The sequence below is a fragment of the Myxine glutinosa genome, chromosome 9, assembly GCF_964187855.1.
Source record: "Myxine glutinosa chromosome 9, kmMyxGlut1.1, whole genome shotgun sequence".
Classification (NCBI taxonomy): Eukaryota; Metazoa; Chordata; class Myxini; order Myxiniformes; family Myxinidae; genus Myxine; species Myxine glutinosa.
In genome coordinates this window covers 145,536,011-145,548,531 of record NC_136269.1, presented here as the reverse complement: position 1 = coordinate 145,548,531, position 12,521 = coordinate 145,536,011, and the positions used below count along the sequence as shown (strand labels likewise).

General features: G+C 46.6%; 1 protein-coding gene across 1 annotated transcript in view; it reads left to right on the top strand.

Annotated features, from left to right (window-relative positions):
• PIEZO2 (piezo type mechanosensitive ion channel component 2) overlaps positions 1-12,521 on the top strand; it is a 474,200-nt gene that overhangs the window by 384,311 nt on the left and 77,368 nt on the right. The window contains 1 exon segment of the mRNA XM_078785142.1: positions 7,826-8,084. Within this exon segment, the coding sequence (XP_078641268.1) occupies positions 7,826-8,084 (259 nt within the window).

Genomic DNA, 12,521 nt, shown 5'->3' with positions numbered 1-12,521 from the left:
CACCAGCAGACTTGAACATGCCATAACTCACCAGCAGACTTGTGCATGCCATAACTCACCAGCAGACTTGTACATGCCGTAAATCACCAGCAGACTTGTACATGCCGTAACTCACCAGCAGACTTGTACATGCCATAACTCACCAGCAGACTTGTACATGCCATAACTCACCAGCAGACTTGTACATGCCGTAACTCACCAGCAGACTTGTACATGCCATAACTCACCAGCAGACTTGTACATGCCGTAACTCACCAGCAGACTTGTACATGCCATAACTCACCAGCAGACTTGTACATGCCGTAACTCACCAGCAGACTTGTACATGCCATAACTCACCAGCAGACTTGTACATGCCGTAACTCGCCAGCAGAATTGTACATGCCGTAACTCACCAGCAGACGTGTGCATGCCATAACTCACCAGCAGACTTGTGCATGCCGTAACTCACCAGCAGACTTGTACATGCCGTAACTCACCAGCAGACTTGTCCATGCCGTAACTCACCAGCAGACTTGTGCATGCCGTAACTCGCCAGCAGACTTGTACATGCCGTAACTCACCAGCAGACTTGTACATGCCATAACTCACCAGCAGACTTGTACATGCCATAACTCACCAGCACACTTGTACATGCCATAACTCACCAGCAGACTTGAACATGCCATAACTCACCAGCAGACTTGTACATGCCATAACTCACCAGCAGAGTTGTGCAAGCCATAACTCACCAGCAGACTTGTGCATGCCATAACTCACCAGCAGACTTGTACATGCCATAACTCACCAGCAGACTTGTACATGCCATAACTCACCAGCCGTCTTGGACATGCCATAACTCACCAGCAGACTTGGACATGCCATAACTCACCAGCAGACTTGGACATGCCATAACTCACCAGCAGACTTGAACATGCCATAACCCACCAGCAAACTTGCACATGCCATAACTCACCAGCAGACTTGCACATGCCATAACTCAACAGCAGACTTGTACATGCCATAACACACCAGCAGACGTGTACATGCCATAACTCACCAGCAGACTTGTACATGCCATAACTCACCAGCAGATTTGTACATGCCATAACTCACCAGCAGACTTGTGCATGCCATAACTCACCAGCAGACTTGTACATGCCATAACTCACCAGCAGAATTGAACATGCCATAACTCACCAGCAGACTTGTACATGCCATAACTCACCATCAGACTTGTACATGCCGTAACTCACCAGCAGACTTGTACATGCCATATCTCACCAGCAGACTTACCATAACTCACCAGCAGACTTGCTATAACTCATCAGCAGACTTGTACATGCGATAACTCACCAGCAGACTTACCATAACTCACGAGCAGACTTGTACATGCCATAACTCACCAGCAGATTTGGACATGCCATAACTCACCAGCAGACTTGAACATGCCATAAATCACCAGCAGACTTGCACATGCCATAACTCACCAGCAGACTTGCACATGCAATAACGCACCAGCAGACTTGAACATGCCATAACACACCAGCAGACGTGTACATGCCATAACTCACCAGCAGACTTGTACATGCCATAACTCACCAGCAGATTTGTACATGCCATAACTCACCAGCAGACTTGTGCATGCCATAACTCACCAGCAGACTTGTACATGCCATAACTCACCAGCATCCAGCAGACTTGAACATGCCATAACTCACCAGCAGACTTGTACATGCCATAACTCACCATCAGACTTGTACATGCCGTAACTCACCAGCAGACTTGTACATGCCATAACTCACCAGCAGACTTACCATAACTCACCAGCAGACTTGCTATAACTCATCAGCAGACTTGTACATGCAATAACTCACCAGCAGACTTACCATAACTCACTAGCAGACTTGTACATGCCATAACTGACCAGCAGACTTGTACATGCCATAACTGACCAGCAGACGTGTACATGCCATAACTCACCAGCAGACGTGTGCATGCCATAACTCACTAGCAGACTTGTACATGCCATAACTCACCAGCAGACTTGTACATGCCATAACTCACCAGCAGACGTGTACATGGCATAACTCACCAGCAGACTTGTACATGCCATAACTCACCAGCAGACCTGTACATGCCATTACTCACCAGCAGACTTGCTATAACTCATCAGCAGACTTGAACATCCCATAACTCACCCGCAGACTTGTACATGCCATAACGCACCAGCAGACTTGTGCATGCCATAACTCACCAGCAGACTTGTGCATGCCATAACTCACCAGCAGACTTGTACATGCCATAACTCACCAGCAGACTTGGACATGCCATAACTCACCAGCAGACTTGGACATGCCATAACTCACCAGCAGACCTGTGCATGCCATAACTCACCACCAGCAGACTTGGACATGCCATAACTCACCAGCAGACTAGTACATGCCATAACTCACCAGCAGACGTGTGCATGCCATAACTCACCAGCAGACTTGTACATGCGATAACTCACCAGCAGACGTGTGTATGCCATAACTCATCAGCAGACTAGTACATGCCATAACTCACCAGCAGACGTGTGCATGCCATAACCCACCAGCAGACGTGTACATGCCATAACTCACCAGCAGAGATATACATGCCATAACTGACCAGCAGAATTGTACATGCCATAACTGACCAGCAGACGTGTACATGGCATAACTCACCAGCAGACTTGTACATGCCATAACTCACCAGCAGACCTGTACATGCCATAACTCACCAGCAGAGTTGTTCATGCCATCACTCACCAGCAGACTTGTACATGCCATAACTCACCAGCAGATTTGTACATGCCATAACTCACCAGCAGACTTGTACATGCCATAACTCACCAGCAGACTTGTGCATGCCATAACTCACCAGCAGACTTGTTCATGCCATCACTCACCAGCAGACTTGTACATGCCATAACTCACCAGCAGACTTGTACATGCCATAACTCACCAGCAGACTTGTACATGCCATAACTGAATAGCAGACTTGTACATGCCATAACACACCAGCAGACGTGTACATGCCATAACGCACCAGCAGACTTGTACATGCCATAACACACCAGCAGACGTGTACATGCCATAACTCACCAGCAGACTTGTACATGCCATAACTCACCAGCAGACTTGTACATGCCATAACTCACTCATGCACATTAACATCATCATCGACACTTCTGTATATGTCATAACTAAACAATGCACATTGGCGTAATCAATGACACTTGCACATGTGGCATAACTCAACAACATATGTGTACATGCCATAACTCACCAGCAGACTTGTACATGCCATAACTGACCAGCAGACTTGTACATGCCATAACACACCAGCAGACGTGTGCATGCCATAACTCACCAGCAGATTTGTACATGCCATAACTCACCAGCAGACTTGTGCATGCCATAACTCACCAGCAGACTTGTACATGCCATAACTCACCAGCAGACTTGAACATGCCATAACTCACCAGCAGACTTGTGCATGCCATAACTCACCAGCAGACTTGTACATGCCGTAAATCACCAGCAGACTTGTACATGCCGTAACTCACCAGCAGACTTGTACATGCCATAACTCACCAGCAGACTTGTACATGCCATAACTCACCAGCAGACTTGTACATGCCGTAACTCACCAGCAGACTTGTACATGCCATAACTCACCAGCAGACTTGTACATGCCGTAACTCACCAGCAGACTTGTACATGCCATAACTCACCAGCAGACTTGTACATGCCGTAACTCACCAGCAGACTTGTACATGCCATAACTCACCAGCAGACTTGTACATGCCGTAACTCGCCAGCAGAATTGTACATGCCGTAACTCACCAGCAGACGTGTGCATGCCATAACTCACCAGCAGACTTGTGCATGCCGTAACTCACCAGCAGACTTGTACATGCCGTAACTCACCAGCAGACTTGTCCATGCCGTAACTCACCAGCAGACTTGTGCATGCCGTAACTCGCCAGCAGACTTGTACATGCCGTAACTCACCAGCAGACTTGTACATGCCATAACTCACCAGCAGACTTGTACATGCCATAACTCACCAGCACACTTGTACATGCCATAACTCACCAGCAGACTTGAACATGCCATAACTCACCAGCAGACTTGTACATGCCATAACTCACCAGCAGAGTTGTGCAAGCCATAACTCACCAGCAGACTTGTGCATGCCATAACTCACCAGCAGACTTGTACATGCCATAACTCACCAGCAGACTTGTACATGCCATAACTCACCAGCCGTCTTGGACATGCCATAACTCACCAGCAGACTTGGACATGCCATAACTCACCAGCAGACTTGGACATGCCATAACTCACCAGCAGACTTGAACATGCCATAACCCACCAGCAAACTTGCACATGCCATAACTCACCAGCAGACTTGCACATGCCATAACTCAACAGCAGACTTGTACATGCCATAACACACCAGCAGACGTGTACATGCCATAACTCACCAGCAGACTTGTACATGCCATAACTCACCAGCAGATTTGTACATGCCATAACTCACCAGCAGACTTGTGCATGCCATAACTCACCAGCAGACTTGTACATGCCATAACTCACCAGCAGAATTGAACATGCCATAACTCACCAGCAGACTTGTACATGCCATAACTCACCATCAGACTTGTACATGCCGTAACTCACCAGCAGACTTGTACATGCCATATCTCACCAGCAGACTTACCATAACTCACCAGCAGACTTGCTATAACTCATCAGCAGACTTGTACATGCGATAACTCACCAGCAGACTTACCATAACTCACGAGCAGACTTGTACATGCCATAACTCACCAGCAGATTTGGACATGCCATAACTCACCAGCAGACTTGAACATGCCATAAATCACCAGCAGACTTGCACATGCCATAACTCACCAGCAGACTTGCACATGCAATAACGCACCAGCAGACTTGAACATGCCATAACACACCAGCAGACGTGTACATGCCATAACTCACCAGCAGACTTGTACATGCCATAACTCACCAGCAGATTTGTACATGCCATAACTCACCAGCAGACTTGTGCATGCCATAACTCACCAGCAGACTTGTACATGCCATAACTCACCAGCATCCAGCAGACTTGAACATGCCATAACTCACCAGCAGACTTGTACATGCCATAACTCACCATCAGACTTGTACATGCCGTAACTCACCAGCAGACTTGTACATGCCATAACTCACCAGCAGACTTACCATAACTCACCAGCAGACTTGCTATAACTCATCAGCAGACTTGTACATGCAATAACTCACCAGCAGACTTACCATAACTCACTAGCAGACTTGTACATGCCATAACTGACCAGCAGACTTGTACATGCCATAACTGACCAGCAGACGTGTACATGCCATAACTCACCAGCAGACGTGTGCATGCCATAACTCACTAGCAGACTTGTACATGCCATAACTCACCAGCAGACTTGTACATGCCATAACTCACCAGCAGACGTGTACATGGCATAACTCACCAGCAGACTTGTACATGCCATAACTCACCAGCAGACCTGTACATGCCATTACTCACCAGCAGACTTGCTATAACTCATCAGCAGACTTGAACATCCCATAACTCACCCGCAGACTTGTACATGCCATAACGCACCAGCAGACTTGTGCATGCCATAACTCACCAGCAGACTTGTGCATGCCATAACTCACCAGCAGACTTGTACATGCCATAACTCACCAGCAGACTTGGACATGCCATAACTCACCAGCAGACCTGTGCATGCCATAACTCACCACCAGCAGACTTGGACATGCCATAACTCACCAGCAGACTAGTACATGCCATAACTCACCAGCAGACGTGTGCATGCCATAACTCACCAGCAGACTTGTACATGCGATAACTCACCAGCAGACGTGTGTATGCCATAACTCATCAGCAGACTAGTACATGCCATAACTCACCAGCAGACGTGTGCATGCCATAACCCACCAGCAGACGTGTACATGCCATAACTCACCAGCAGAGATATACATGCCATAACTGACCAGCAGAATTGTACATGCCATAACTGACCAGCAGACGTGTACATGGCATAACTCACCAGCAGACTTGTACATGCCATAACTCACCAGCAGACCTGTACATGCCATAACTCACCAGCAGAGTTGTTCATGCCATCACTCACCAGCAGACTTGTACATGCCATAACTCACCAGCAGATTTGTACATGCCATAACTCACCAGCAGACTTGTACATGCCATAACTCACCAGCAGACTTGTGCATGCCATAACTCACCAGCAGACTTGTTCATGCCATCACTCACCAGCAGACTTGTACATGCCATAACTCACCAGCAGACTTGTACATGCCATAACTCACCAGCAGACTTGTACATGCCATAACTGAATAGCAGACTTGTACATGCCATAACACACCAGCAGACGTGTACATGCCATAACGCACCAGCAGACTTGTACATGCCATAACACACCAGCAGACGTGTACATGCCATAACTCACCAGCAGACTTGTACATGCCATAACTCACCAGCAGACTTGTACATGCCATAACTCACTCATGCACATTAACATCATCATCGACACTTCTGTATATGTCATAACTAAACAATGCACATTGGCGTAATCAATGACACTTGCACATGTGGCATAACTCAACAACATATGTGTACATGCCATAACTCACCAGCAGACTTGTACATGCCATAACTGACCAGCAGACTTGTACATGCCATAACACACCAGCAGACGTGTGCATGCCATAACTCACCAGCAGACTTGTACATGCGATAACTCACCAGCAGACGTGTGCATGCCATAACTCACCAGCAGACTTGTACATGCCATAACTCACCAGCAGACCTGTACATGCCATAACTCACCAGCAGAGTTGTTCATGCCATCACTCACCAGCAGAGTTGTTCATGCCATCACTCACCAGCAGACTTGTACATGCCATAACTCACCAGCAGATTTGTACATGCCATAACTCACCAGCAGACTTGTACATGCCATAACTCACCAGCAGACTTGTGCATGCCATAACTCACCAGCAGACTTGTTCATGCCATCACTCACCAGCAGACTTGTACATGCCATAACTCACCAGCAGACTTGTACATGCCATAACTCACCAGCAGACTTGTACATGCCATAACTGACCAGCAGACTTGTGCATGCCGTAACTCACCAGCAGACTTAAACATGCCATAACTCACCAGCATCTAGCAGACTTGAACATGCCATAACTCACCAGCAGACTTGTACATGCCATAACACACCAGCAGACGTGTACATGCCATAACTCACCAGCAGACTTGTACATGCCATAACTCACCAGCAGACTTGTACATGCCATAACTCACTCATGCACATTAACATCATCATCGACACTTCTGTATATGTCATAACTAAACAATGCACATTGGCGTAATCAATGACACTTGCACATGTGGCATAACTCAACAACATATGTGTACATGTCATAACTCAATGACACATGTGGACATTGCACTGCTCAACACATGTACATGTTATAACTCAATGATGTGTATGTGTCATAACTCAACAACATATGTTTACATGTCCTAATGCAACAACATATGTGTACATTGCATAACTGAACAACACATGTGTACATGTCATAATTTAACCATGCACATCAACGTCATCAATGACGCATGTGTACATTGCATAACTCAACAACACATGTATACATGTCGTAACTTATTAAATGTTGGCATTATTTAAATGTAAGAATACAATGGTAATGTCGTCACCACCCCTCACCAGGATGTTCTACGATGAGGGCCTAGAGGCATCTGACCACTTCTATGGGAGTCAGACACGCTTCCTCAAGGTCTTCTTTGCCCTCTACAACACCGTCGTAGCACGTTCGGAGATGCTCTGCTTTTTCGTCATGATTCTCAATCACGTTGTCTCAGCTTCATGCGTAACCCTGGTGCTTCCGATTTTGATTTTCTTGTGGGCCATGTTGTCCATGCCACGTCCCAGCAAACACTTCTGGATGACTACGATTCTGTATACAGAGGTACGGTTACTTAGGGGTTAACAACTCCTGTGTCGATTTAAAACAGATCTTCATGTATTATGCAAAGCATGAAAAACATGTCGTAATCTACATTATAAAAGGAGCAGTGTCTGTCTGTCCGTCTGTCTGTCTGTCTGTCTGTCTGTCGTGTTATAACTTGAGAACGGATTAACGGATTTCAATAAATCCAACTATGGTGGATTCGGGTAACTCCCAGGAATGTTTGTCAGCCAAATTTTTTTTTTAATGGGTACATACATGGACACGCGTGTGAAAACTACAAATGCCAACACGTGACGTTCGTTATCTCTGCACAGAGAGCAGGATCTCCCAGGAATCCTTTTTGTTCTTCCCCCATAGATTAGACATCGCAGCAAAGATTTGTATTTCCGTCAGCGAAGTGACGGGTCTCATATTCCAGTGATAAATAAAAGAACATGTACAATGTGCCTTTGTGAAGTATTATGTCTGTAATGCAGAACAAATGCACTCTTTATAACCACAAAATCATTTGATAAAGTTTTGTAGTTGTGACTTGTGAGAGAAATGCAAACAGCACGATGAATGAGATTTGGCCCTAAATGAGTGAGAATTCTGAAAGCTCGTGCTTTGTGCGGATTCACTTCAGCGCAAACTAAATATTCCGTTTTTATTCACCTAAAAAAAAAAAACATTTAAATCTATCAAGCGAGTCAAAAGTTACGAGTTTAAATGCACCACCTCAACCAAAAATGTAACCACACGGGTGTTGGCATCGCTGGCAGCCAATCATAGCACATATCTGAACGCATCTTCTCTCAACCAATCAGCGTGCACGTTGTTGGCTTCCTGCTCTGTGCACCGCCATTTTGGTAATCATGTCAAAAGCCTTGGTATGCCGAAAGTGTCAAGGAAAAAAATGTCTAGAGCTGAAACATGAAAGTGTAAGGTGGATGGAGTTGGTGCCACCACTGTTGGGTGTGGATTTGGTTCATGGGAGTCACCTGTAAGGAAGATTGTGATTATGGGCGTCACCTGTAAGGATAATTGTAATGATAGGAGTCACCTGTAAGGAAGATTGTGATTATGGGAGTCACCTGGAAGGAAGATTGTGATTATGGGAGTCACCTGTAAGGAAGATTGTAATTATGGGAGTCACCTGTAAGGAAGATTGTGATTATGGGAGTCACCTGTAAGGAAGATTGTGATTATGGGAGTCACCTTTAAGGAAGATTGTAATTATGGGAGTCACCTGTAAGGAAGATTGTAAAGAATAAAGAAAAAACAAAGCATCTAGTCAGTCATCTAGTCAGTCTTCTCAAAGCATCTAGTCAGTCAAAGCATCTAGTCATTACTTCTGCGACTCGCTGGGACTGACACAATCTGTCAATTTCCCGACCCGGATCTCAGTCAACGGAGCATCTTCTCTTCTGGACTTGGTTATGACTAACTTCCCTGAAAATGTCTGCTGCTCTTCTTCTGCTCCAATCAGCTCATCTGATAATGTGCTTGTTAAAGTGGACATCTCTCTGACCATTCTCAGGGAGCCTCCTCAGCGTCGACGAGTCTGGCATTTCACTCAGGCCAACTGGCACGGTCTTCAAGCAGCCATCAATCATCTGGACTGGTCTCCCATCTCTACCGCCTCTGACATCAACTCATCCTGGGAATTCTTCCAAAGTAAATTGCTCTCCCTCATGCACAGATTTATCCCATCTCGTCTTCAGTTGTCATACCCTTCCGCCCGTCTATGGTACACGGAATGTTGTGGTGAGGCTGTTGCCCAGAAACAACTTGCTTTCATCTCCTGGAAAGCAAATCCAACAGAAGGAAATCTCATTTCCTTTCACAAAGCCCGAAACAAGTGTGTGTCCACCCTCAGGAGAGCCAGGAAACGATATCTCTCCATTCTCAAGACCGAACTCTCTCATCTGTCTCCCTCTTCCAAATCCTGGTGGTGTCTGGTCAAATCTGTTTCTGGTGTTTGTTCCCCCTCCATCCCCTCCCTTAACTCAAACGGCTACACAGGTGACTCCGCACGTGAAAAAGCTGAATGCCTCAACTCTATGTTTGCCTCTAAATCTTGTGTCCCAAACTCATCCCTCTCTGTACCCACCGTACCCAGTCGTACCCAGCTGCTCCTGGACTCTGTGTCCTTTCCTCCTGACAAGGTGGAAAAGTTTCTGTCAACCCTCGACTCTGATTCTGCAACTGGACCTAACGGCATCAGCCCACGGGTCCTAAAATCCTGTTCTTCCGCTCTTTCACTCCCTCTCTCTGTTCTCTTCACCCTCTCTTTTGCTCAAGGTCATCTGCCATCTGCTTGGAAATCAGCCAACATCACCGCTTTACACAAAAAGGTGCAAAAACAGATCCTAGCAACTACAGACCAAGAGGCCTTCTCCCAATTATCAGCAAAGTCATGGAATCGATCATTGCTTCGGATATGAAATCTTTCCTCTTCTCCAATGGCTTGATCTCTGATCATCAATTTGGTTTCAGACCAGGTCACTCTACTCTGGACATGCTGCTTCTGCTGTCTCAACACTGGATGGAGGTCCTCAATGCCAAACAGGAAATTAGAGCTGTCTCCCTCGACATATCACGTGCCTTTGATACCGTCTGGCACCCCGCTCTGCTCACCAAACTCTCCTCCTTTGGTATCCATGGAAATCTCCACGCATGGCTGGCGGACTTCCTCTCTAGTCGTAGTCAATGTGTGGCCCTGAATGCATTTCTCTCATCTCCCCTTCCTGTTCTGGCTGGAGTTCCCCAAGGCAGTGTTCTTGGCCCTGTGCTTTTTCTGGTCTTCATCAATGATCTCTCCGACTCTCTTGAAAATCCTCTTGATCTCTTTGCTGATGACTCCACTCTCTGCCGCTCCATTCCTCATCCCTCAGATCGGCAGTCTGCAGCCTCCTCACTCTCTGCAGACCTGGACAAAATCACAGACTGGGCAAACAAGTGGAACATGTCTTTCAATCCTGACAAATCTCACACTCTTACGATGTCTCTCCGAAAAGACCGACTGGACAACCCTCCCATCCACTTTCTGTATAATCCTCTCCAAGAAGTTCTGTCACTCAAGCTTTTGGATCTCACTATCTGTCATGATCTTTCCTGGGAAAACCACATTTCAAATTGGCCTCCAAAGCCATTCGCCGACTGGGCATCCTCTGTCGTGCGAAGTCCTTCCTTGGCACACCTGAGCTCCTCACCACATACAAGGCTTTCATCCGCAGCTCAATGGAATACTGCTCTCCCCTCTGGGCTGGTGCTCCTGCCTCACACCGAGCCCGTCTTCACGCTGTTGAAACCAAAGCGTTCAGAATCATTGGAATCTCCCGTGATGAAGCTACCTCCGAGGGCCTTTCACTTACTCACCGCAGGCAGGTTGGTGGTCTTTCTGTCTTCTACCGACTCCTCTCTGGCCTTGCTCCTCCAGCTCTCTCTGGGCTCTGTCCCCCAAATATTCCTACAGGTCGCACAAGATCTGCCTGCAACCCTCTTATGGTTAAACTGCCAAAATCAAGACTCTCTTCGCACCTTCACTCCTTCATTTTTTTTTTTTTTTTTTTTTTTTGTATACAAGGTCGAGGCTCGTGAAAGAGCGAACATTAATCACACAGAAAGACAAACCGACACATAAAACATATAACATAGGGAGCGGTAGACAAGATGGGGAGAGAGGGGGAAGGACACAAACACAACATTTGAGAGCAGGGACCGAGAGACATGGAGACATCGAGAGATCTGAGAGAGGGCGAGGGCTTGGGGGGGGGGGGGCGTGGGAAGGGGGCGGTGGGAGAGGTATAAAACATATGGACACTGCCAGGACTTCCAGGAAAGAAGTTGGAATTTCAAACAAGGTGGATCTGGGGTGAATTAGCGGGGGTAGAAAAGATCAAGGTAATCTCATTCCTCTTTTCTCCCACCTCTGGAACAAACTCCCTCACTCTCTTCAATCCCACTCCTCCCTCCAGGTCTATAAAACAGCTGTTCACCACCATCTCTTATCGTCCCCCATCCAAAACCTTGATCTTTTCTACCCCTGCTAATTTCACCCCAAATCCACTTTTTTGAAATACCAACTTCTTTCCTGGAAGTCCTTGGTGTCCTTGTGTTTATACTTATCCCACCCCCCCCCCCCTTCCCACGCCGCCTCCCCCCATGCCCTCTCCCTCCCACACATTCCCGATGTCCCTTCTCTCAAATGTTGCGTTTATGTGCTTCCCCTTCTCTCCCCATCTTGTCTACCGCTCCCCTTTTTATATACTTTGTTTGTTTGTCTGTTTGATTTGTTTGTGTGATAAATGTTAGCTCTTTCACGAGCCTTGATTATGTATCCTAAAAAAAATAAAAAAGTCCACGACTGCTGTAAATGCTACAAAATTAGTGAGATTTTGTCGTAGTTTAAAGTAGAAGAGGGAGAGTTTTATCTTCCTGGAATTAGGATAT